The following is a 27,626-nucleotide window of genomic DNA, read 5'->3' on the forward strand; positions in this document are numbered from 1 at the left end:
TCCCCAGCCCTACCCCAACTCTGCTTCTCTTCCATCATTCCTTCTGACCCCCCCTCTCTCTCTCTCTCTCTCTCTCTCTCTCCCCCTAATGATCGGTGGCTGTGAGCTATTGAGGACAGCATCCCTATTGCAGAGAGAAATGCTTAATGCCAGCCTACAGTACAAGCTCACAACACGTCGCGGATGCGATGTGTTGTGAGCGTGTGTTGTGAGCGAAATTGTAGGTCTGCTATTTTCGATACGTGACACCGTCGCACGACGAAGTATGAATCGGGCTATGGATGATGTCATCTCTCTAGAGAGCTTGCCCACAGCACAGCGCAGTCAGTGGTGATGCACGTGCGCACGCACACACACATACACCTACAAGTTGTTACTATGTATTACATAATGAGAAAACGGTACAAGGGAGGTGTAACAGATGTAATCCCTCGGTTGTGCATCCAGCACTGGTGAGATGGTGGAGAGAGCAGCACTGATGCACAGACACGCGCGCACGCTCTCACACACACACACACATAACACACACACACACACACACGGTAGTCTATTCTGTTCCAGTGGCAATTATGGATTTATGCTAACAATATGTAAATGTATTCTCTATTTTCTAGTTTTTACTCATTAATGCTCCCTTTCCTCCTCTCATTTAGCTTCCCCTCCATATACCATGATAAACTACATTTCCCAGCATGCCTGCCCAGACAGAACGGCTGTCTGCCTGCAAGCCAGATGAAGACCAGAAGACAAACACACATAATGTTGACAGGCAGGAAGATGCGCTCGCGTGTGTGTGGCCGTTTTGCTAAACAAGTCTGATGAGGAATGTGTGATGGACATTACAGTCTGAGTCCTAGCATCCACCTCCTCAAACTGTGGTGTGTGTGTGTGTGCGTGCGTGCATTGTGCGTGTGTACGCACACAGTGAGTGCCTTGTTTGCAAGTGCTGTGTGAATTCACTACTGTTAACTGTACAGTATTTTTTAACGGTTGCCTAAGGCCAATGACTGCCCCAGACACACACTTTCCTCTGTACACACACCTTTCTGTGTGGGTCAGAAGGCTGAAAGTCCACTGGATCCTACTACTCAACTTTTTTGGATCACGGCCCACTTGAAAATCTCAAAAGCGCTTGTGGCCCACCCTTCTGACCACTTAACACGGCTGACGTGTTAAGTGGTCAAATGGGTGGGCCGAGCGCATTTTCAAAGGCATTTGTTTTAATAATAAATCAATCACTTGTGTTCCACTTCCGGCTTGTATCGATGGAACCAACATAGTATAATTTAAGTTGTCAGTATCGCAATGTTTGTTTTAAAATATGATGTCATATTATCATTAACAGCTTAGTGTTTTGCCAATTATTTGGGGGCCGACTTGCGATAAACTCACGTCCCAAAGGTTGAGAAACAGTGACCTAAATAATCATAACATGAAGACATGAAGAAAGAAGCACATATGGATGCAAAACAGAAAGCATAAATCCTTCAATCCTTTCATATCACGCTTTTCCAGGATAGATATTGCACTTATGAGCTTTCGGCTGTACTACTTTTCAGCCAGTAGGTGTCTTACCCGACTCCAGGATCAAAATGTCTCAATGGAAGAGTATGGAGACCACCTCAACCACTTCAGATGTGCCATTTCATATTGTATTAAAATACTCAACCATACAGATTGGTTAAAATATTAACATGATTAACCTTCATTAAAATAATTTCCAGATCGCAGCTTTAACGTAACAATGGTGTGGCTTCACGGTACAAGGGTCCCTCTTGATTATTCTGGGGGGTAGTCACGGTCTCACTGCGTTTGAGAGAAACAGACGCACACGTGGAGATGAAGCTCTGTAAAGTCTGCTGTAATGGTGTCATGTAAACGCCTTTCTTTGCTACTAATCTCCAAACGGACACTAGGATTAACGCAGATTAACACCTGGCTCTGTAATATCACTGTATGAACCTAGCACTAGAGAGAGCAATCACAAATGTGAGCTGACACACACACACACACACACACACACACACACACACACATATACGTACGTAACATACTTACACCAACTGTGTACACACAAACCTTAACACACTCATTTTAAGCCTTTTATACTTTGCCGTAAGTAGTGAAAATAGTCAATCTACAAGCCAGCTGATCTACAAGCTGTGAGCTTGTAGATCTGAAAGGAAATATTGAAGATTTTAGAAAATGTAGCAAATTTTCACACAAAATTACATACCCAGGTGCTAAGTGGTTAACATCCATTCTGATTGGACAGCTTTACAATGGCGATTCTGATTACACTAACACACACACACACACACACACACACCCCCACCCCCCCCCCCCCCCTGGCTGTACGGTGTTGTGGGAGAACTGAAAGTGGTACAGCCCAGAAGCTCCACAAAGCACAGGGCCAGCTATATATAGAGCAGCCAGGTCAGAGAAGAGAACTGGAATCGAAGCACAGAGAGAATGAGAGACACACACACACACAGGTCCGATGATGTTGATGAGAGCAGGGATGACAAACCACAGTGGGAGAAACAGAATGAGGGATTTATGGAAGCCAGGGAGAGATGAAAGGAGGATGGATGGACGGACGGACGGACGGATGAGAGAAACAGAGAGACCGCTGCTGCAGACACTGATGCAATCCTGCCATAACCACAGAGAGAGAGAGAGAGACAGCGAGAGACAGCGAGAAAGAGAGACAGCGAGAGAGACAGCGAGAGAGAGAGAGAGGGGGGGAACGACAGACAAGCATAAAAGGGGGGAGAGAGCGAGATGTAGAGACCAAAAGACAAAGACGGACAGAAGAGAGACAAGACAGGGTGATGGGTGGAGGAACATCTAATCATCATCATCATCTCTCTTGATGTGTTCCTGACCTTGTCTTTCAAATCCAATTCCACCTGTCCAATGCCCTCACATCACAGTAAACAGAGAGGAGAGAGACAGAGAGAGAGAGAGAAACTCATTCTGTGGTCATGCTTTTTGGCCTCATATCCTACCATTTAATCACTGTATACTATCCAACTTTGAAACTCAGGTGATAAGTGTGGCATTTCCTCAGTCAAAGTGACCGCAGGGCACTTTGACATCACTCCAAAAAAAACATGACACTGACAGTCACTCAAAATAGCATCAATAATGATAATTTTCTCACTTCTCATATGTCTCACCTGACTGGAGAATTAGTGCCACCTATTGCCAACTCCTAATTTCGCCTAGTGGAAGGAAAGTCAAATATTTTGACATTTTGAAGTTCAATTGACAATTTATGGAAACACCCCCCAGCTTCCAGTGACCAACTAGAACGAGGCTAGCACCTAGTCAGCCATAGGAGAGCGGCGTCTGAGCAAACCGCCACTCCTCATTGGTTGTCTGGGATGTCCTCTTAACACTCCGTCTCAACAAAAGTTGGCCTGGCTGACGGCTGATGGGAAAGGCAGTCCATTGCCACCATAATACAGTAGCAGCCCCTGGGGGGGAGGGGGGGTGTCACGAGACAGCCAACGTGGCACAGGGATCCAGCCTGCCGCTCGAGGAACACTGTAGCCAAAGCTAAGTCCCGCTATTCCAAAACGAGTTATTCCAAGCAACCACCAGACGTCCTAGCTTCAACCCACCACCATCATCTTGACACTTTCCGCACCTCTTTATGGAAAACCCTGATGCTGACATTTCCACATGACATGAGGGGATGACGCGGCGGTACCGTCTGTCAATCTGCGCTGGGACGCTAACGCCAGCCGATCGCCACCTCCTGCTTTACCCATTTAGACCTGCTGTAACCTAGATACGTCTTTCTTTATGCCTTTCAACCCGGGAAAGCATCTTTGTCATTTCATGTTTCCATCTGCTACTGAGGCTGAGAAAATCATTTATTTAGTGCACAAGTCAAATGTCAAGTTTTTCAGGAAACCGTTAGGATTTAGGAGGCGTTTTTAGGATCGGCCTCAGGTCTGGGTTAAGAAGAACCGGAACAGACTTTACTCAGAGACGTTAATCTCAGTCACACTTTGAGAAGTAGGGGAGGGGGGAAAAGGGGTTACGGGTCTCGTCATTGAGAGGGCTGAGCTGGTTTAGGGGGTCTGGGGTGGGTGTGTGGTGGCGTGTGGAAGGAAGGAAGGGGGGGATAATCCACAATATGTGGAGTGATAACGCCAACACTGCACTCTGTCAGAGAGAAGCTGCTTAGAGGGAATGAGTGGGACTTTGGTCTGGGGGAAGAGCCCCCCAAAACCCCTTCCTCCTCCAGAGAGACAGAGAGAGAGGGGTGGGGTTGAGGGGTGAAAGAGGTAGGTAGGGCTGTCACGATCATGATGTTTTACTTGACGATTAATTGCCAAGATTTAATTGTGTTTTTCCATTGAACATTGGAACATAAAAAATTGCATTTCTGTTCGCCTTTTAGGCTTTATAAACAAAAATGGCACGGGGCAGATATGACAAGTAAGTATACAAAGAAATTACTGACAATAACCTGATACCAATAATCAAAAGAAGTAATGTACAATCATGCCAAAATAGACCATATTTAATCATGTGAAAAATAGAAATAGACAATCTACAAGTTCACACCGCCTCACATCGCGATATGTTGTGAGCTTGTAGATCTGCCATTTTTGTTTGATGATGTTTGATGAACATTTTTCGACAAAATAATGACTATCACAAATAATTGCAATTAGGCGATTATGTAATAAATGTAACAGGCCTAGGGATAGGGGGAACGGGGGAGAAAGTCAAAAGAGTAAAGGCTGATTTATACTTAGTTGCGCGTCGGTGTTGTGCGCCCAAAATAGCCGATCTACAAGCTCAGAGCGCGTTATGCATGTGAGGGAGCTAAACTAAGTGTGTGAGAGAGAGAGGGGGAGAGAGAGAGAGAGAGAGACAGTCCAACATATCTCTAAATCACATGAAAGGTGTTTGACATCTGCAGCTGCATGTGTGTATCTTTAGACAATAGCAGTGATTACAACAGGTCAAAACTGTGTGTGTGTGTGTGTGTGTGTGTGTGTGTGTGTGTGTGTGTGTGTGTGTGTGTGTGTGTGTGTGTGTGTGTGTGTGTGTGTGTGTGTGTGTGTGTGTGTGTGTGTGTGTGTGTGGGTGTGTGTGTGTGTGTGTGGTGGGGGGGGGGGTCGTGTGCTCGCTGTCAACACGCTGACGCCCTTGCACTGTGAATGTATGTGCGTGTGCGTGTCTTTGTCTCTCTGCAGTCAACACTCACCCGGACATGAAAAGGCTTCCGACCAGCAGGGTCCCAAGAGGTCAAGTGGGCATTACAAGGGATAATACTACAAAGCAATTTACCACACACACACACACACTTCCACCAGCACCTCACAAAACCCTGGGAGGAGGTTGAGAGTGTGTATGTGTGTGTGTGTGTGTGTGTGTGTGTGTGTGCGTGTGTGTGCGCGTGTGTGTGTGTGTGTGTGTGTGGGCGCGCGCGCGCGTGTAAGGAGGCAGAGTACAGACTACAAAGAGAGAGAGAGAGAGAGAGGAAGAGAAGGAGACAGAATGCAGCAGTTGGTTGGAGTGAGACAGATGGAGAGTGTGGTATGGACTATAGAGGGCGTGGAATCATTGCCTACATACCACATAAATGGGCACACATACATGCAGAGTGTGTGTGTGTGTGTGTGTGTGTGTGGGTGCATGCGTTCAATGCACACACACATGCACAAACGCACCAGTATGCAGTGCCAAGACACACACGCACATGCGTACGCGCACACACACACACTGACTTGAGGCCAGTTGCGTACAGGGATAATCTCATAATGGTCCCTGATAGCAGCTGACTCGGAGACACTGGTTCCACAACCAGCTGTTGTCAACAGAAACCGTGTGTGTGTGTGTGTGTGTGTGTGTGTGTGTGTGTGTGTGTGTGTGTGTGTGTGTGTGTGTGTGTGTGTGTGTGTGTGTGTGTGTGTGTGTGTGTGTGCTTTCTTTTACACTTCTAGAAGCAGACCAGTGTACTGGGTTGGCTGATATATCAGTCATTATTTTACTTGATTTGTTATGTAGCCGATGTGTCCCAGTTTTTAGCCACTTTAAAGCTGCCATCACTATTTTGGGCATGTCATTATAATTGTAGAACATTTTCCAAAGTTTCCAAAAGTTTTCATAAAGTGGTGAGCTAGATCGGCTATTCATTTATTTATTTATAATTCTAATAGGGCTTAACTTGATTAAAAGGTTATTTGTATTTATTTATTTGCATATAAATTAAATGTTCTCAATTAGAAACATTAATCGCAAGCAGAAAAATATTATTGATTCGAAAATGTTTTGAAAAGATATCGGTCAAAACATTGGTAATCGGTGGTGGACGCATCGGACCCAGAAATATGGCATTGGTCGGGGCTAGTGTGTGTGTGTGTGTGTGTGTGTGTGTGTGTGTGTGTGTGTGTGTGTGTGTGTGTGTGTGTGTGTAGTTGTCACTTCCCACATTGACCGCAGGTCTGGAATGCTTGGCTGGGGGATGTGTTGGAATGCCAGGCATTCCCTGAGGCTGCTCCCTGTACAGGGAGGGAAGGGACGGGAATAGTGGATCCCCCCCACACACCTAGGGTTAGGTTCATTTAGGATTTGATCGATTCAGGTTCCTTAACGATTCCATCTTAACACATCCACCGCCAGAGGTTAATCTCATAATGTACTCACCAGTGCCAAGGTGTTTTTGTTGTTTTTTTGTTTTTTTCATGTCGCCATAGATCTTGTTAAAATCCTTAAGATTGAGCCGTGAACGGTCTGTTTACATCCGCGAGATCTCCCTGTATCTCCCAGTGAAGACCGCATGTCAAACGGACTTCCATGACTGTAGTTAGAGCGGATTACGTTAAACAGTGAAATGCGAGGAGAAAAAACTACAGGAAGAGAATTGAGTTTCAGTTTCGTCTGTAGAATGGGAGCGGGCGTGATCGTCGAAACCGGATCCCAAATAATTCTATTTCCTGTCATCAAACCGGAAACGGAAGTGGATCAAAAAAATTCCGAAAGTGCACCCGGACCGCGCATGCGCGAAAAGACCGCAGCCCGTAGGACTACGGGCTCGGCGCTTAACCGTTGGATTTAACGGCCCGTAGAACTACGGGCCCGGCGGTAAAGGTGTTAACGGTCCGATTCCTTAACGATTCCCTTTAACAATTCCAATAGGGGGTTCCCAAATACCTTAAAGGGATAGTTCATCCCAAAAATGAAAAATTTTCTATCGATTACACACCCCATGGAGACTTGAATTCATGGAGATTCTTTTGTTCTGTCGCATTCCTAAGCCAAAAATGTGATGACCGACGGCGGCTCCGGTAGGAGACTCAAAGTGTCAACTTAAGTCTCCTACCGGAGATTATTGGCTTAGGAATGCGACAAAACATCCATGAATTCAAGGCTTTAAGAGGTGTGTAATTGATAGAAAATAAGTCATTTTTTGGGTGAACTATCCTTTAACAGGTCTGTAACTCTCAGAGTTATGGTGGTCCTTGACATTTTAAAGTTTGAGAACCACCGTATTGTAATTGTATAGCAGACGTGAAGTCCACATAACCAGTTCCAGAAACGGTTCCAATGTGATGGAATCAATTCCGGTTCCTCAATGTTGGATCTGGTTCCTCCCGATTCCAAATCCCAACCCTACACACACCCCTAAGGCTGTCAGCCTGTCACCATCATGACATTTCACTTGACGATTCATTGTCATACAAATAATTGCGATTAACGATTAAAACTTTTTCCCCCACTGAACATTGGAACATAAAGCTTAAATTTCTGTTTGGCTTTTAGGCTTTGTAAAGAAAGATTTCACGGGGCAGAAATGACGAATAACTTAAATATACATAGACATGACTGACACATTTAATAACTTTATACTTTAAAATTGTAGTGGATATAGCCGGTCGGCCAGCTCACAACGCATCACAACACGTTGTGAGCTTGTAAATGTACATGAACATTTTTCAACATGGAAATGATGACGATAATGCCATCACGTAATAATTGTGACAGGCCTGGGGAGGGGAGGGACAGGAATAGTGCGTCACCCCCCGCCACACCTAAGCACCAGCAATACCGGAGGTCCAACCAACGCACGTGGAATGTTGCCGATTGTGTCTCAAGACACAATGCAATAAACACTACAGGCTACAGCCATGCTGGACAACAATCGAACAACTAGAATGGGAACAAAAAACTAAACAGAAATGTGTGTGTGTGTGTGTGTGTCTCTCTCTCTCGCTTTTAGGTTACTTTCTCATGTCATAGACAGAGACAGGTTGTTGCAGAGGAGGATGATGATGATGCCATGAAGACACATTTATGATTCTGATCTCTCTCTCTCACACACACACTGCAAAATAATGAGTGTTAAAGTGTTTATGTATTTGAAAGAATAAATGGTTCCGGTATTTTAACCGATCTGTATGGTACAGTATGTTAACATAACTATCACATCTGCAGTGGTTGGAGGTGGTCTACTCTTCCAATGAGAAATGTAGACCCTGGTGTCTGGTAGGACGCCTACTGGTTGACAAGTAGTAACGCCTGAAACTTATATGCGCAATATTGCTCCTGTCAAAGTGGGGATGGCCTCTTGCCTTAGCGCTAGAAATTTGATCTCTCTCACATGGGAGACGACTTGGGATCGAATTCCTGCTAGGACATGAACATTACGGAGTGAAGCTTTAATTTAACTCGATTTCAGTTTCAATTTAAGCCTTTCTTACACTCAGGATTTTGCAGTGCATCCGGATGCTCATCTGCCTCACTCTTTTGCATTTCTCCCTCTCGCTCTCTCTCTCTCCTTTTCGTGTCCGTCTCTTCATTCTTTCCGTTTCCCTCCCTCGTCCCGTCCCTTCAATAACTCCATTGTAATCCTCTTTTCTCTCTCTCGCCTTTGTTTTCCTCCAGAGACTGAAGCGCGCCGTCTTATCCTCCCTGCTGCTTAATCAACCAGCTTGTGGTTTGTAATTATTTATCAAGATGATGCTCTCTCGCCCCAATAACACCCTGTGTCTCTCTCTCTCTCTCGTCTGCCCGTGCCGCCTGATCCTCTACTCTCCGTTATAATTTATACGCCATCGCATGAGGGTATCGTTTGCCAAAAGGAACAGATCTACACGCTTGTTGTTAGCGTGTAGATCTGATCTTTTTGAAATTAAGCTTTAGCCTACTTCACTTGGTTGGTGTTTCTGGTTCCGCCTCCACAGTCCTGGTCGAGTCAATTCACAGTGGCTACAGGTCCCAGACGGAGCCGTTCCATTGGCCGCTGAAACACAGGGCTCTTTATTGGCCGTTGGCCAGCCTGATCAGACACAGCTGTGGATGCTTTAACAATGCCCACACTGTGGGTACAGCTGGCACCAGAGACGCCCACACACACACACACACACACACACACACACACACACACACACACACACACACACACACACACACACACACACACACACACACACACACGTGGGCGTGTGTGCAAGTGAGCAAGACACATGCAATATGCATGTTTGCATACACACATACACGTACATGTGCATGCACACACGCACACACACATGCACGTGTGTCAGTGGGAGTGTGCGGACACACATACGGTACAATAGGCATTCTTGCAATGATTTAACAATAAAGTACATGTAATCACAGCCACACTGCTTGCGGTACACAGAGAATTCAGGCATAATCTGTGAAAACATGATCTCAGTCTTAAACGCTGAGACGACAGCACAAACACTTAACCACTCACACCCTCTAGACCTAGTAAACTGGACATGAGCTGGCTCTGTACTTTCTTTTCCGTACACAGTACTACTACACACCAAATCTCTTTGCCAGAAATAGCCGATCTAGAAGTTCACAACACACACTATCTGCTATTTTTGGAGAATATGGACGCTGGGGTCCGAGTGGTTAAAAACGGCACAGACTGTGTGTTGTATTCTGACCCATTCTCTCTATCTGTCCTACAGTCTGGGTTTTGGGCCCTGCACAGAGGGAGGGAGGGGGGAAGAGAGAGAGAGAGAGAGAGAGAGAGAGAGAGAGAGAGCCCTCTCTCTAACCCTCCCTCCCCCCGTCTCCCCCTTGTTCTCGTTCTCTCCATCCGTCCAGACCTCTAATAGCAGGGTAGAGTAACGGAGTGGGAAAGCGGGCCAGGGTTACCCCGGCGACACAAACACAGCAGGGGAGACAGACAGACAGAGAGAGAGAGAAAGAGAGAGGGAACGAGCGAGCGAGAGAGAAAGAGAATTTAAGGCCAAGTGCTCATTCGCTGGGCTCTCTCCGTGCCACCTGATCTCAGTCTCACTGAACCACCGGATCCTCAGAGTGGGGTGACCCCCCAGGGGTCCTTGGTCCTTGATGGGTTCCCCAGCTAAAATGAGGAATAGTTTAAACACTTAAGCTTTATTAAATTCTTCGGCTATTCGGATGTTGACAAATGTTAACTGATCTTTCTCTTATGGGGGTCCCCGGACGGAAATCTTTTCAAATGGGGGTTTGAGGACAAATACATCTTCATGTCAAGGCCACATCCTTGACATGAAAAGGTTTGAGAGCCACTGAACTAAACAACAGGGATATTTGAGATGGATAGAACAAGAAAGGAGAGATGGAAGCCAGAGAAAGGGCAAAGGAAGGGAGACGGAGAGAGAGAAAGAAGAGGATGAACCAAACCCCCCCCCACACACACACACACACACACCCTGCTCTCTTACTAAAAGCACTTCTCAGCACATCTGTCGACGTCCGACGGCATTAGCATCATTACATAAGTTATAACATCACCCCCCCGCCCCCCACACACACAAACACACACACTCTCCTACTCTCTAAGCACCCACTCAGACCTGTGTCAGTGGAGGTCAGGCCAGCAGATGGCCTGGTTTAATTCCACCCGGACCCCACCCAGAGGCCCTCTCAGACAGGAAGCGATCATCGCTCGTCAGCAGCACAAGGTGGCTAAAGAGCAGAACACTTCCTTGAGCAACACACTGACACAGACTAGTGGAACAGTGACCGTGAATGGAGCCAGGGCAGTGAATGGCCTAGTGGTCTGCTTTGTGTGACAAATACAACTGCTACTGTATAGGAGAAAGAGAATACATGACTGGCTCACTGGAGCAAAAGAGCAGAATAGAAAAGGTTCAATGCAGTAAAGTGAAGAGCCCGACCGACGCCAGATTTGGGTCCGATGCTGATCCCGATTTTAGAGAGTCCTGGACCATTACCGATGTATTGAAGTGGAAACTATTGTGATCAAATTGAGAAACTTTTATTTTATTAAAGTTTTAGAACATTTAACTAGAATTCATTTGATTTACTTATTTTATTAGAATTTATATTTACTTATTGAATAATATTCAACTGAATAATATTCAATAAGTGGTTATTGAATAATAACCACTTATTGAATAATAACCACTTATTGAATAATAACCACTTAACTTATTGACCAACATATAGGCCAGACCAGTATATCGGTTGAGCGCTAGTAAAGACCCATGTGAGGGCTGAAAGATGGAGATGATTGAGGAGAAGATTCAAACTAATTGATTTAATCTATCATATAAAAAAATTGCAATTTAATTAGCAAAAGAAAAAACTTTTCAAAACCCTGAAGCGAAGTGAAGGGAAGAAAACAGAAGAAAAGGGAAGAGAAGAGAAGAGAAGAGAGAAGCTGCCCTCGTTTGTCTCCACCCATCACCGTGAGGCTGGCGTCGCTACGGAGACTGCCTAGACACAGGTAGCCAATCGGGGCTTGGGAAGACGCAGAGTATGACGTATGGATCAGAGGGTGGAGATGGATAGGAGGTGGCCAACATTAAGAATGGGAGAGGAAAAATTAAAGAGTTGTTGAGGAAGGGAGAAGTCACAGTGTGTGACAGATTACAGCTGATTATGACCCACTGTGCACGGGAACGCTGAAATATGGCGCGTGACAGCGACCCTGTGTGTGTGTGTGCATTTGCATATCACACTTGATAACTATATGACATTATGATCTGTTATCAGAATAACATTTTATGAAATGTGACACTTCAAAATTAAATGTGCTGATTAACTTGAAGCACCTATTTTCCAATATTGACTAAATCAGTTCCTCCTGTCAAATTTCAATGTCTTTTTATAAAGTGTCATATCAAAAGAATCAAACCGTGGTGAAAAGAGATTCCGTGATGCATTGAATCGTTTGCTCAAGAAATGTAATGGAATTCATTTGTGAGGTCATTGTGTACGCTGCATACAGAAACAGTGTGTCTGTATCTGTATGACAGACCGTAATTGCCTTACCTGCTAAGGACAAATCTGTGCGTACATATGCATGTTTCTATGAGTGGTTTTGTGTGTGTGTGTGTGTGTGTGTGTGTGTGTGTGTGTGTGTGTGTGTGTGTGCGTGTGCGTGTGTGTGTTGCACTTGGGTTACCTGCTATCTGACCCAACACATCTCCTTTTGGCTCTTTAGGGAGGGAACCATCTGTAGAGAGAGAAATAACGATGATGTTACAGAGAGACAGAGAAAGGGAACTTCACTGTTATTCACTAACAGGAGGACAACCTCGAGGATGGATTACAGAAGCAGCTTCATCAGTCCAACCAGGACCATAGCTCTATCTCCTCGCTACCTTCTACACAGGTCATCATCACACATTTCTGTTTTGTTTATCACAGAAACCAGTGATGCGCGCGGTCGTCACCCAATCATGATCATGCTGGATACAACCCATGACTGAGCGCTACCGCTTTCTCACCGAGAGTGCACAATAACCCCATTGAAGCAGCTTGCCCGAGTGTGGTGAGCGGCCATGCTCAATTCGTTGTCCGGCGGTGTCGCACGATGAAAACAGCAGATCTGCAAGCTCACAGCGCGTCGCGATTACACGCCGCTGTGAGCTCGTAGATCTGCCATTTTCATCAGGCTTTCAGTCAGCCTCATCATGTGCTGTTGACATGTAAACATGCAGATGCTTGACCTACACTGGTATGTGTTCCCTGACTAAGAGGCACTGCCTCATCCTGTTGTGACCTTACTGACTGGTGGCGAGCGCGCTGCGATTCAGTGGACTGTCCGGCATTAGCCGGATAGCATTGGAAGCTAACATTTTTCACACAGGTGTATCTGTGATAACCTGGCTCCGCCAGATGAAAGAAGCTTGCGACACACATTTTGTTTCACAGCCTACTTACATCTGGGACTCCGGTAGCAGAATCGATGCAAGACGACGGTCCATTTTTTCCAAGCTACTTGGCAGGTGATTGGATGATCCCGCCCCTAGCAGCCGCTGATTGGTTCATACACACAGGGGTGCGAGTAGCTCTACTCTGTGAGCGATCCCAGATGCAGGGTGGTAGTGAAACTCAATACCGCCCTCATCTGGCAGGTCAGGTTATATCTGTGATAGATTCAATAACGTTGGAGTTCGCACAATGGTATATGCTGCTCCAAAAGATAAATGGTTTATTACCACCGTTAATGTGACGTTTCAAGCCTATGGCTCTTCCTCAAGACGGGTTAGGGTCTGAGGAAGAGCCACTAGGCTCAAAACGTCACATTAACGGTGGTAATAAACCATTTATCTTTTGGAGCATATTCCAGTGCACAGACTATTTTTTCACTGTTTCGCTTCTGCCCTACGCCTGGCATTTGAACGTTTTTGGACGTGCGTGCTCTTCTACTTGTTGACATTCAAAAACATTTAAATCATTCACCAGCTAGCTAGATCTTCAGACAATCATGTGTCCATAGATGGTGTATTTGTGGCCAATAACCAATGTTGGGTTGATGGCTGTAGTTAACCACTTGAACCCCAGCATGCCTTTTCTGCCAAAAATAGCAGATCAAAGCAAGAGAGCTTGTAGATCTGCTTTTTGGAGAAGAGATTTGGTGTGGACGGAAAAAAGCGGTCAGAGTACAAGCCCGTTTGACTAAGACTAGAGGGTTTAAGTGGTTAATATCCCACCCTCACGTTGAGGCTACACAGACACAATAACAGTCAACAACCACGAGCACCGTTTATTGATGACATATGGCCACACTTAGGTCCACGATCATATGGGAGAAGCACATACATTCACACAGATTTACATGCACAACACACACACCAAAAAAAGTGGTAAAGGTGGTGTGAATTGTAAAGGGAGTCACATTCTTTCTCTTCCACATTCCACAGAATTCTTCCCTGTACTGGGAGTTGAGGACGAACCCTGCAACAGTTTTACCACACAAAGAGATCAAAAAGAGGGGGGCGGCAGACCAAATACAAATAATACTTGGCATATTTGCGATGCCAAAGATGTCTGCCGGAGTCACAATGTTTACCATTGTGATTTTGTACTGCAGTAGTCTTATCGCAATAGAAATAAGGAGATCTGGTGGTGGTGGTCAGACTGGAATTTAAATTACGTGAGCCACCTACTCCTAGAAAAACTGTAATTTGGATATTCCCTCAGTCAGATCCTGGTATATCTGGCTCTGCACATGGTGGAAGTGGGGATCAGTAGTCTAACCACACACACACACACACACACACACAAAGTTCTTACAGACCCTAGTACGTTAAGTCTCATGTCAGCCAGCCGTTAGGAGTAAAGTTAAACAACTGAGACACACGGATAACGGCCATGGAGGAAATGACAAAGCAAGAATTCAACTGATCAAATTCCCCAAAAATCTCCTCCGCACTCCCCTCTTGCAAACACACACACACACACACACACCTAACCTACTATACCCCCTCACATGCAGTTCACTCACCCTCACCTCAGCTGAACAGCGCTCATACTGTACCCTTCACAGAGTTTTTTTTTTACAAACAGATCTCTCTTCTCCTGATATACTGCTCTCTCCCTCCCTCTCCGGGGTCACATTAACACCAGAGCACCCTTTCTGTGGGCCCCTGCTCCCACATGCTAGTTCTCGGCAGGCACACAGTCATCCTTTTTTGAGTCATAAAACACTTGCATAAAAGCAAGGCCCTCTCATTTAAACATGCCCAAAAACATGGGCTGAAAAACAATGACTAATACCCTTTTAGCCAAATGTCAATAACCTCCTGGTGGTGACTGTGTAGAAGAGTCACATGAGGGGACACAGAGAGAGACCAGTGAACAGGACGTTTACAATGGATCAATGTCTTTCCGTTTCACCGTGTGCTGATTAATACTCAAATTATTATTATCATTAATGGGTTATAGTGAACCAGCTAAGAGGAGACACAGACGGAGATAGGGGGAGAGGGAGAGAGCAAAAGAGGACAAGAAACAAATAGGAAATGAGGCAAAGAGAGAGAGAAAAGGGAGCATGACCGAGAGAGGGATGGGGGGCGACAGTGAGACAGCAGTTTTGAATGCACTGGAGACCCAATGAGAAAACAGTACAATGGTCTTTCAGGACTTGTCCTAGTTTGGTGCGCTCTCTCTCTCTCTCTCTCTCTCTCTCTCTTTCTCTCTCTCTGGCATGGCTTAAAATAGGAGCAAAGTCCATGGCGACAGATCTTCCAAACCAATGCTAATCAATTTCGAGCTGGTTCAATTCATGGTCACTTCACACCACAACACGGACACAGACAGTGAAGACTCACTCCGCCTCCTTTTGTTTCCTTATCACGTCTCACCTGCAATGAATGAACTTCCTTCTTATTAGTAGAGGACAATAAAACAAAACAAACAGTCCTTTCCCAACACTTTTGTTTATGCTCCTTTCACAAGAATGCGTGAAGAAATCACTTATCAGTGCACGTGAACTCGTGCCCACCTGCACCCTCTATTCCCATCCCCCGCTCTCTCTCTCTCTCTCTCTCTCTCTCTTTCTCTCTCTCTTTCAAAACAAAAACACAACCTACCGCCTGCCTTCTCCCTTCTCTCCATCTTCTCTCCATGTCTGTCAATGCCCCCGCTCTTGCGCTCTCCCCCTCGACACTTTTCCCTCTTGCGTTCCAGCTTGTAAGAGATGACGGCGGGGCTACAAATTTTCCCCGAGCCCACACCAATTAGCTATCACGCCAGAGAAATTACCGAACGAGAGCACAGGAGAGGAGAAGGAAAGTGGGACAACCTCCTTTTTTTTAACGCATGGAGAGGAGTGAGGTGTGTGCGTGTGTGTGCGCGTAGACGTGCGTGTTTGTGCATCTATTTCAGCTGTTCCCGAGGTTGATAGTACAACACAGAAAAACTCCCTTGTTACGTCTCTGACAACATTTATTAATAGTTACATTACCTTGGCTGAAAAAATACACTCAGCGAGTCTCCGTGGCTGAGAGATCGTCTCTGATAAAAAAGCTAGTTTATCGCATTCAGACCGCAGACGGATCCCAACAGGCGAATGGACTATTCTTAAATTACACTAATAACACTCGTCTAGGTCTCTACTTTACAATAGCTATTAAAGCTGCACTCCGGAACATATTTGAAAGATTTTTTATTTATTTTAACCAATCTGTATGGACGAGTAGTAGGCAACTAGCACATCTGCACTGGTTGCAGGCGGTCTACCTAGGAACTTTACATCCTGGTGTCGGGCAGAAGAGAACACCTACTGGTTCAAAAGTGGTACTGCCTGAAGCTCATAAGCACAATATCTCCCTATAGCCAAGTGGGAATTCCATCTTGGTAGAGCGGTGGAAATTTGGTCTCCCACGTGGGAGACCCGAGTTCGAATCCCAGAACTTACAGATTGCAGCTTTAAGACATGAGGCAAGAGGGGCTCGGGTGGCATAGCAGTAAAAGTGCCTGCCCACCAGGGGGGTTCGATTCCAATTCTATACGAACACAATTGGCCTGTGTTCGGGGGAGGGAAGCCGGGCGGAGAGGGTGATATTTGTCACTGCACGTACGTACTCCTACAGGCTGGGGCGGCGCCTGTCAGCAGGGAGTGCTGGGCGGAAGGAGTAGGCAGGAGGCTCTAAGTCCTCCTGGTGGGGGCTCCTCACTGGCAGGTGAGCAGTGGTGGAAAGTAACTAAGTACATTTACTTAAGTACTGTACTTAAGTAACATTTTGAGGTATTTGTACTTTACTTGAGTATTTCCAATTTCCAATACTTTTACTTCTACTCCACTACATCTCAGAGGCAAATATTGTACTTTTAATTTACTACAATTATTTGAAAACTTCTAGTTACTAGTTACTTTTCAGATATAAATTATGATATAATAAAACATACATTAACCACTTTAGCCCTATTTTATACCTAGGCTATTTGAAAATAGCAGATCTACAAGCTCACGACGCGTTGTGAGCTTGTACATCTGCTATTTTCAAAAATAAATGAACTTTTACTTTTGATACTTTAAAGGGGAAATCCACCCATTTTCAATATTTAACTATGTCATTAATATAGCATAAAGGAGTTGTGTGGAAATAAGAAAAAAATAAAAAAAAAATTAACATTGCAAAAAAATTTAACATTGCAAAAAAATTAACATTGCAAATTACACTGTGATGACTCATCATGGTGTAATTTGCAATGTTAATTTTTTTGCAATGTTAAATTTTTTTGCAATGTTAATTTTTTTTTTAATTTTTTCTTATTTCCACACAACTCCTTTATGCTATATTAATGACATAGTTAAATATTGAAAATGGGTGGATTTCCCCTTTAAGTACATTTTGATGCCAATACTTTTGCACTTTTACTCAAGTAAATGTTTTATTCCGGAATTTTACTTGTAACGGAGTACTTCTAAATTGCAGTATTGATACTTTAACTTAAGTAAAACACTTGAGTACTTTTTCCACCACTGCAGGTGAGACAACAGCAGTGACAACACACAAATGTGTGAGGGGAGGAATTAATTGGCAAAACTACAAAATTGGGGAGAAAAAGCAACAACGAAAAAATAAAAAAGAAAGGGCATGAGGGCAAAACAGGTATATTTAGGCCTAATTCATTCACATAGCTCTCACTGAAAACAACACTCCTGTGTTTCTCCCTCCAACTTGTTCACCGGGCTGTGGTGATGAATTCACATCCAGAGATTCTGATCATGCCTTTATAAACAAGTCTCAAGTTTGCTCCCTCTATTTCCTCGCTGCTGAAAAAAAGCCATACTTGGCCTTCCTGTTGAAAAGACGCCATTGATTTCACAGCGATGTTTCCGTTAGTGTTGGCAACCGGCACAGACTGTAACGGTCCTGCTGCGGTCTGTCCCTGAACCCAGTGACCAGTATCACCACCATAGAAACTGACTCGCTCCTCCTAGCTCTTATCAGCTGACCAGTTGGCTTTATCTAGAGACCATAGGGTGGTAACTGTGTGTGTGTGTGTGTGCTCGCGCACGTGCGTTGGGGCGGGGGGGGGGGGGGTTATCACAGTCGTTTTGTTTATGGCACCGGTTTATATAGGCCTATAAATAGGGACTAAGTTACCATAGCTGGGATGGACATGCACAGATGTTACCATGGTAACACACACACCAAAACCAGCCTTGCAGATATGAGCAGATAAAACATCTACCTTCATTTACATGATTTTATCATTGCTGTATGATTTGTTGTTACATCAGTCTTAGCCTACCACTGAAAGCTTTGATTAGAGCATTTCTCTTTTAAACTTCCATAAGGGTGTTTAGAGATCAGAGACCTGCACAACCTTTACTCCTTATATTAAGGATTACACACCCCATGAAGCCTTGAATTCATGGAGATTTTTTTTATTTTTGTCGCATTCCTAAGCCAATAATTTGATGAATGGCAGAGTCTCCGGTAAGAGACTCAATTGACCTGCAATTGTGTCTCCTACCGGAGACTCCAGCAATCATCAAATTATTGTTCGAAAATAAGATTTTTACTACTACTCCTTTAAATTAGCTATTGCTACTACCAGGCAGAGGGGGTGGCTCAGGAGGTAGAGCGGCCGCTAGTTTGATCCCGGGCTCAAGTGTCCTTGAGCAAGACGCTGAACCCCAAAATGCTCCCGTCCCGATGAGCAGGTTGGTGCCTTGCAAGGCTTCCTCCGCCATCGGTGTGTGAATGTAATGCACATTGTAAAGCATTTATTTACCATTTACCTACTGTGCATTTATATAACACCTTTCTCCAAAGCAAATCACAACGTGCATCATGTTCACCCACCGACGGCAGAGGAAACCATGCAAGGCACCAACCTGCTCGTCGGGAGCAGTTATTAGTCACTGAGATTTGTATTGTGTAATCTGTACATTCATGGTTCTGCTTTCACTACAGGTTCATTATTGAAGCTCTTACAAGGTCAATTTCTTATTCCCTTGTGCAGCCTATTCAAAGACACAAAGACAATTGTTTACAGACGAATGAATGATTATCATTGGGGAAGTAATGCATTGTTCCCCTTTGTTGTTTTACAGGTCGGATTACTGCACAGGTTTACCAACCCTTCTCAATCACATCACAGCTGCTACTGATGATCAGCCATTTATCTTACTGTTCATCACTCTGAACAACCACCATGGGCTGTTTATTCTGTATTACCCAACGCAGGAGGTCAGGGTATAGTGTAGTGTAGTCAATGACCAAAGAAATGCACAAATATCCACCGCGATGGATCCGGTTTGGCAGAGCATCTGTACTAACACAATTGGCCATGTTTGGAAGCCGGGCGGGGATGGTGAAAGAGCAAATTAAACTCCCTCTATTTGAATACAAATTATTTACCAACCATTTTGTCTTACTGCACAAGCAATCTTGAATAGAATATGATTTGCACAAACAGAGAATACACAACTTTCTCACAAGACTAAAGCCCCATTATATTTCAGCGTACAATGGTCACGTGCCAAAAATAGCTGATCTATAAGCTCACAAGTCACAACGTGTCGCAATCCAAGGCGTTTTTAGCTTCTAGATGGGCTATTATCAGCCCAATAAAAAGTGCCTCACTTTCCTGGTTAGCCATGACCTGCCACTAATGTGTAATAGTACCTGCAATTATGCATGGATAGGAATGATTACATGTTTACAAGATGAGTAATGAGGGAAATGACTAAAAGAAGTTAGCAATTAAAACACTATAGGTGGTTACTAAAGTTGTCAACACATCAGCCAACCAAATATGAGCATTTCTCCATAATTCCCCACCTACGAATCTCGCCTTTTCGTAAATGGTACAAGGTCATGTCACACATTTTTGCATAATTCTGAGGTGTTGAGTCATGTTTTCCAAATTATCCTTTCAATGCCAGTATGAGTGTAAACACTGCCGGTGAAAAAACAAGACAGAGGCTAATGACAGTGTGGCCTATGCAATCAGATTAGGCTCAATAATCACAAATGCACAAAACAAGATTCACAAATATAATGAGTGTCATGACTTATAAACAAATCGCTTTTTTACAATGTCATTTTTATATGAATGCGAAACAAATCCATGAATATCATTTTAAAAAGCACTTGCATTTTTAACACATTGAATGCCAAAAACGGTCCGGACCGTTTTTGAGGGTCCAAACGAGAAGTGCCGAAAACGGTCCGGACCGTTTTTGACCCAATTCTATTTTTATACATGTGGGCCACGTGGGGCGCTAAAACGAAACTTTGACATCACCCAAGCAGTTTCTGAGAAGAAGAGGCTGGATGTGGCTCCATGTCAAAAATCCTTCCGGTCGGCGTTTTCAATGTTATCTCCTTGATTAAAAGCTTAATATCTCCATTTCTTTTTAATCTGGTGGAAACGAGCCGTTTTCGATCGGCGATCACGCTGCAATGGAGGGTCGCGTTGGAAATATTATTGTTCCAGGCGTTAGTCGGGACCCTCCGCCGTCTCGCACGCACGCTTTGTTTACATGCACTTCCTCGTCAGGGCTTCTCACAGCACGAAATGTATAACGCAAGTGGATGGAAGAAATGCTGGCACTCAACGTATAATATTTTAATAAACCTCTGGCACCCAATGTGTTAACAACTCATTGAGTGCCAGAATTCCCGAATTATTTCAGAATGTTGTGAGTTTTTTGCCAAGTAAAAAAAAGTGCTTAGGAAGCGAGATACAGCCTTTTTCAGTTCTAAGTTAAACAAGGAGTGGATGGAGCTGCAAATCTTCAGATGATGATATCTTGGGTTCTGAACATGTTTTTCCAAAAAAAAAAAAACACACGTCATTGGCGGAAAAAAAACGTGAAACATTGGCACTCAATGAGTTAAGTGCTTATAATGTTGTGAATGTTGAAGATTGTTTAATCTGCTTTTACAAATAACTGGATACTTGTGTGTGGATGTTTACAGCGAGGCTGTGTCTGTCAGGTGCTAATCTCAAAAACTGCTGGATCACTGCCAAATGTCTTGTCCACACGAGCCAGGACACCAAGGAAGTAACCTCCATACATTTTTTCACATTATTTTTTTTTTTAAATATTTAACATTCATTTCGTAATGGATGTGGAATGCAAAAGTTGCCCATTTCACTCTGTCCAGATGTCATTTCCAAGTTCTACACAACAAATACTTGCATTAATTTAAATCTCTGAGCCGTATTTTATACTATTGCCGTACGATGGTGTTGCACATCTTGTTGTAGATCTGTTCTTTTTGCTATTTTTGAAAATTTCCAAAACGAGTTGGAAGTGGTTCATGGACAAACATTCAAAACACTATTCTGAAGCCACAACAAAAATAACCATAATGGACTCACTGTGCTGTCGATCTCTGTGCTTTATTGTAATACTCAGACCCTTGCCTTCTTAACGACTTGAACCCCAACTCCCTCTAATCTGAGGGGTACATTTGCCAGACAAAGCCGAGCTACAAGCTCTACAAGCGTTGAGCTTGCAGATCTGCTTTTTCTGGCAGAGAGATTTGGTGTAGAAGGAAACAAGAGAAGACCAAGTACAGTTGCTACTCAGGTCCAAAATAGAGGGTTTACGTGGTTAAAAGGCCTTTTTTGTTCAGTTCGTTGTTAATTGAACAAGCCTATGTAATTGCACATGCATCCATCGTGGTCAGATTAACTTTCCTTTCATTCTATTAGGTCCATCTGTACGACAGTACAGTTGTGTTATCTTACAACATTAGTCTGTCTGCACCTGGACTCTCAACTCTCGGAGAATGCCTGTTTCAATGAGTTGAATAAACACATTTTAACTCTTTAACTGCCAGAGTAATAGTGTAATAGTGCAACGCTACTGCCAGCGAAAACAAGCGATTTTACTGTAATTAAAGGGATATTTCACTTTCACAAAATCATCATCTACTCAGGCTTTTGTGAGCCCCCCCAGACAGTTTTTAAGTTGCTTGATTCAGTATTTAGATATATGATATTCATTTTATCAGACACGCCCCCTTCCTATACAAACCCATTATAACTTCAAACTCCATTTTAACCATGTTAGATTTATCAAAAACACCCGTCCTTGGTTCTGGTGACTCACCCCGCCCTCCTAATACGATAACTTTTTTCATTTATTTTACTTAATGAAAAAAGTTATAAAAAAAACACGGCCCCTTGCATATTAGGAGGGCGGGGTGAGTCACCAAAACCAAGGACGGGTGTTTTTGATGAATCTAACATGTTAAAAATAGAGTTTGAAGTTACAATGGGTTTGTATAGGAAGGGGGCGTGTCTGATAAAATGAATATCAAATATCTAAATACTGAATCAAGCAACTTAAAAACGGTCTGGGGGGCTCACAAAAGCCTGAGTAGATGATAAAATGACCCAACATTTTTTTGAAAGTGAAATATCCCTTTAACATACTGTAGCTGTGGCCAGTTGAATGTGACTTGTTTTTGCCGTAAAGCAAGAGGAACGGAGATATAGCCATTTACCCACAGGAAATAAACAGAAAGTAAACAAGCTTTTATTTTTTTTAATTACGCCAATTCCGGGTCTGTCGTCATCTGGCAGTGAAAGCATCATCCATAGCTAGCGAACAGCGGCATCTGGTGGAAAACCACTGGAAACCCCAAACTCGTCAAACTTGTGTTTGGCACTGTGGACCAAGTGCCAACTGACGAGTTTACTCATTCATGGCATTAATGCTGTTTAGAATTACATATAAGACCAATTTCACCAGTGGAATAAAATGGAAAATGGTAGAGAGAATGCATGTATGTGTGAACTGGTGGATTTCAAACTAAATGCCTCTGAGAATAAGATTGAATTTAAAATGTAAAACACTAAACTAAATGTAACTATGTACAACTTCTTACAGGCTGAAAATTAGTACCGGTAAATACAATTTAGTGGGGCAAGAAATACCCTATGTCTTCGAGTACATATTTCTCCACGAATGACATCAAAAGCCTGTTAAGAGCACACAATATTTACTCTGTACCGTGAAACGTGTTTGACGTCGTTTTGAGACAAAGAAGAGAGCTATAAAGACAGAAAGACAAAGAGAGAGAGAGACAGAACTGTGTCCGTCACAAAGACCTTCCCTCACGCTACTAACCACATGATGTCTGAGTGTCCAACACATTTAGCCTAATTTAAGCCTGATTTATAAATTAATTGTTGGTTGTGCATCATGTCTCACACCGATCTACAAGCTCACAGCTTTTAGTTCTGCTATTGTCAGCGCAAGACACTGACGTGAAATCAGACTTTACTCTGAGCTTCATGTGTGTGCGTGTGTCTTGTGCACTGATGTCTGCACTCTTACTATGGCCAAATTCATGGTCTTTCGTGCCCTAAATCGGTGTAAAAAATCATTATGTTTGAGGGTAAACACCTGCATTTCCATCTAACGCAAAGTCCTGGAACTGACTACACAACAACATAACCTAAACATTGGCATTGGAACATCAGTCTTTCAATGTTACGTACAAAAGACGTATTGAAGGCCATTATTCATTCGTTTGTATTGAGCAGCAATGCACCAAGCGTCCGCTACTATCCCATAAACATGAACGACTGAAGGCAGTGTGCTTTGGTTGGCATTAGGGCTTTAGCCGTTGTTCAGCTCCTGACTTGGCAGCTTTTGGCCCGGAGGAAACCTTTAGTGAGGGACTTCAATCTGTCTCCATCTTCCTGGATCAATACCCATTAGTCTTTGCTCTGTGTGTGTGTAGCCCTCAGCCTTGGTGAATGGACCTGAGTCATAAGTGCAGCTCTAGATCAGATTTCTCTCTCGGTCTCTCCCTTACACACACACACACAGAGAGCGAGAGCAAGATGCATTCAAATGTATACTGACCAAACCGACTGAGCATGTTGCAGGCAGCTTCTAAACTTTCATTCATGAGGACTGTGACTGAGGATTGTGGGTTTGTTTTCCCCATTGTCGGGTGTAATACCTATCCTTCTGTCATGTAATAACAGCACAAAGGAAAACAACAGCCAATTGGCCTGTTAGTAGCCTGGGATGTGTTTGTGTGGTATGATAACTTAATGATTGACAACATGCCACAACAGAACTCCCCATTCCTGTGCTCCAAGGCCCCATTATTAATTCCACTAGCAGACAGGAGAGAAAGAGAGGGGAGCGCTGTTTTATTGGTTGTCATTTTGTATCACAGCAAGATGAAGCAACAATACTGAAGGAGGCAGGAAAACCATAAACATGGACAGCGAGAGAGAGAGATTTGGACAGAATGCGGCACACAGGGAGTAAATAAAGTCCCTGAGTGTGTATGGGGATTGTAAAGACAAAAAGGCTGATGCAGAGAGAAACAAAGAGAAGGGAGAGGGAGGTGAAGAAGAGGGGAGAGAGAAAAAGCATGGCCCGTGGCTAGACACCAGACCTGTGCATGTCAGAACACGGCTCCGAGCTCTGCGAGAAGGAAGTCGATAGGAAAACAAAGGGGAGGGCCCCCTCAGAGTGACACTCAAGCTTCTAGCCAGCCTTGTGTACAAAGCCATAGGTAGGCTTTCCATATTCATGCCTCGGAGTGGTTTCACTGCTGCTGGACTGACTGCTTACCTCTGGACTGTTTCAAAACAAGACCTCCGTTAAAGCCTGATTTATTATACTTTGTTGAAAAACAGAGCTGGGCACCGAAAATAGCAGATCTACAAGCTCAAGGGAAAACACATTTCTAAAACAAATTGAATCACGTGGATCTCCGAATCCACATAGGAATGGCATCAATGTGGATATCAGACTTCATGTGGCCAGCCTCTGATGTCAGTCATCTATGGCATCCAGTCGTCTATGACATATCTATGACGTGTGAATCCAAATTTGGACAAAGTTAAGTTTCAGCCCAATCCATGCCCCATTGCCTCCCATTATAAATTTAAAGTTAAGAGATTTCAAAAAGTATAAAACATATGTGGAACAACATTTTGTACTGTGGATCAGTCCTGTGGTTTGCGAGATTAGCTTTGGACACACACGCACACACAGACTGACCCTCTTATAGATGGCTAGCCTCCTGCAGAGCCACACCATGAAAAATAAATAGGAAAATGGTCTGACACAGTAAAAAATGTGTCCGCGACCCAAAACCAAACATGGGTCGACCCACTGTTTGGGAAGCGCCTCAAGCGCGTTTGGGAAACAGTGGGTTCCGCTTAATGACGCTTTGTTGTGACGCCACCGAAGCATCCTTGGTCCTTAATTCCGGGTTTTTGGACGCAAATCAAACAAGGAAGGAAGTGATGGTCTCATTAGTCATCCGTTAAGAGTAAAATGCTGACGTCAGTCCTTGTCCAATTGACGGAAGCATCACTGGCACCCTACAAATAGCACCCACACCCACGTGTGTGTGTGTGGGTACTGGGTAGGTGTGTGTGGGTGGGTATGTGTGTGTGACTGTGTGTGTGTGTGTGTGTGTGTCTGTACTCATGCATTGCATACACAAAAGCAACCTTGTCAATCACAGTTCTTGCAGTGATAACGAAACACCACACTGCTGGCTGCCAGGCACTGAGGAAGATGCATCACACAAGCCGTCCCACAATAGTCAGTAGTCACTGCACTCTACAGTAACACCTGAGACATTGAGGTCACGCTTTACATTAAAGTCTCACTTTAGTCTAAATGGGAGTGCAACAACAATACAATTAACTGTTTTGCCTCACATAATTGCTAATTTGCTATGCATTCGGCTTATTGATGGTACAGCACTGCTTTGTTTAGAAGAACACAGACGTCAAATAACCAATTTATGTCTGTCAAGAATCTTTCTGTGTCCAAGGTAACAGAAAGAGGTAGTATACAAAGGGCTGGTATGAAAAAATGTTTAAAATAGCATTAGAGTTCAAATCACACTGCTGGGCAACTGTCCCCATTGACTTAGTAATGGAAGGAGTGATTATGTGTTATCTGTCCTATCGTTCACACTAAGGATGTAACAGTATACCTAACCCACATGAACCCAAGTATATCCCTGTTCTGGGGGCCGAACATTCAGCGAAAATAGCAGATCTACAGGCTCACATCCGTTGTGAGCTTGTAGATCGGCTATTTCCGGCAACGAGATGTGGTGTAGAGGGAAAGGAACGGACCAATTATAGAGCCTCGGGGGGACCCCGGTCAACAATACAGGGGTTTAAGTGGTTAAGGTGTACCACAGTATCAAGCGACCACAGTTTTTAAGCATATAAGCCTTTCCCTGTAATGCCGTGCCCATGGTATAAATTAACCCTTGTGTTAAATATTTGTACGCAAATGTTCAATGCTAACGCATGAGTTTGAGACACACATGAGTTTCATTTCAATAAAAGCAATATCTTTTTCTTCAGAGCGAAATACTGTTAAATGTCACACTGTGTCTGTTACATCCCTAACTTCACCACAAAAAAAAGAGAATTATAGGAACTACGTTGAAGTAGTCTGTATTTCATATAATATTAGTGTCCAAAATCCTAAATTTAGACCACAAAGTTACAGGACCAGCTGTACGTAGGTATGTACGGCAACAAACACGAATAGGGTGCAAACCTGTTTTCCCAAAACTGGGACTGTTCAAAGAGCTCAGTGACAGGTTGGGTTACCAGTTTGAAGCAGGAGGGCCAGCCCGGGGTATCACAAGACGGACAACTGTGAGTCTGGTGAAAGTAAAGCCGAAGTGCACACTCAGAACAGAACGCCCTTTGCCTCTCCCTTCGGAGACGGCGTTGCCATGCCTGCTTATTATAAGCGACTTTGGGCTTGTTTTCCTGTAAAGTCGCTTGTAAATATCGGAAAGTTGCGGGTTGTAGGTTTTTTGGGGATTGTTTCTGAAGTGTAGTTGCTTATTTAGGCTTGTTACCTAATGTTGTTTAAACCAGTGAAACATTTTCATGATTGTTTGCAGACCCCCCCCCCCTCTCTGACAAATATGTTGTGCCAGAGACCCCCATACAAGATTTGTGTGGATTTGAAAATATTCCACAATTTTCACTTTTCTTTTGAGATTTTTCTTTGAAAATAGCAGATCTACAAGCTCACAACGCATTGCATCGCGGCACGCTGTAAGCTTGCAGATTAGCTATTTTCAAATAGCCAACATATTACATATATAATAGGCCTATAAGGTTAGAGACAGGAATCCTGTGACCTATAGTCGCTTCTTTTGGGCTTGTTTTCACGGACCTGGTTGCTTATTTCTCTCACAAAATCTGGCAACACTGTTTTAGAGAAGACAAGAGGGAGCCTTCAACAGATCAGCTGTTCAGGCAGAGGCAGCAGCTCAATGCAGACACTGAACTTCCCTCTGTGGCTTTATTATCTAGCTAAGACACAAACCACAGGAGCCAGGGGCTGCTGCATGTCAATACTCAGGCTTCGCTTAGCT

The 27,626-nt window shown here is 43.9% G+C and overlaps 1 protein-coding gene across 5 annotated transcripts in view; it reads right to left on the bottom strand.

Moving 5' to 3' along the window:
- Positions 1-27,626, bottom strand: part of LOC308095899 (triple functional domain protein) — a gene marked incomplete at its 3' end in the record, with an annotated part of 100,707 nt that overhangs the window by 70,455 nt on the left and 2,626 nt on the right. For all 5 annotated transcript variants that reach the window (XM_080443042.1, XM_080443041.1, XM_080443040.1 and 2 more), the window contains exon 2: positions 12,425-12,475. In XM_080443042.1, coding sequence (XP_080299168.1) covers positions 12,425-12,475 — 51 coding nt within the window. The remainder of the gene's footprint in view (positions 1-12,424; positions 12,476-27,626) is intronic.

Source organism: Gymnoscopelus braueri (assembly GCF_963280865.1).
Source record: "Gymnoscopelus braueri genome assembly, chromosome: 11".
NCBI classification, from domain to species: domain Eukaryota; kingdom Metazoa; phylum Chordata; class Actinopteri; order Myctophiformes; family Myctophidae; genus Gymnoscopelus; species Gymnoscopelus braueri.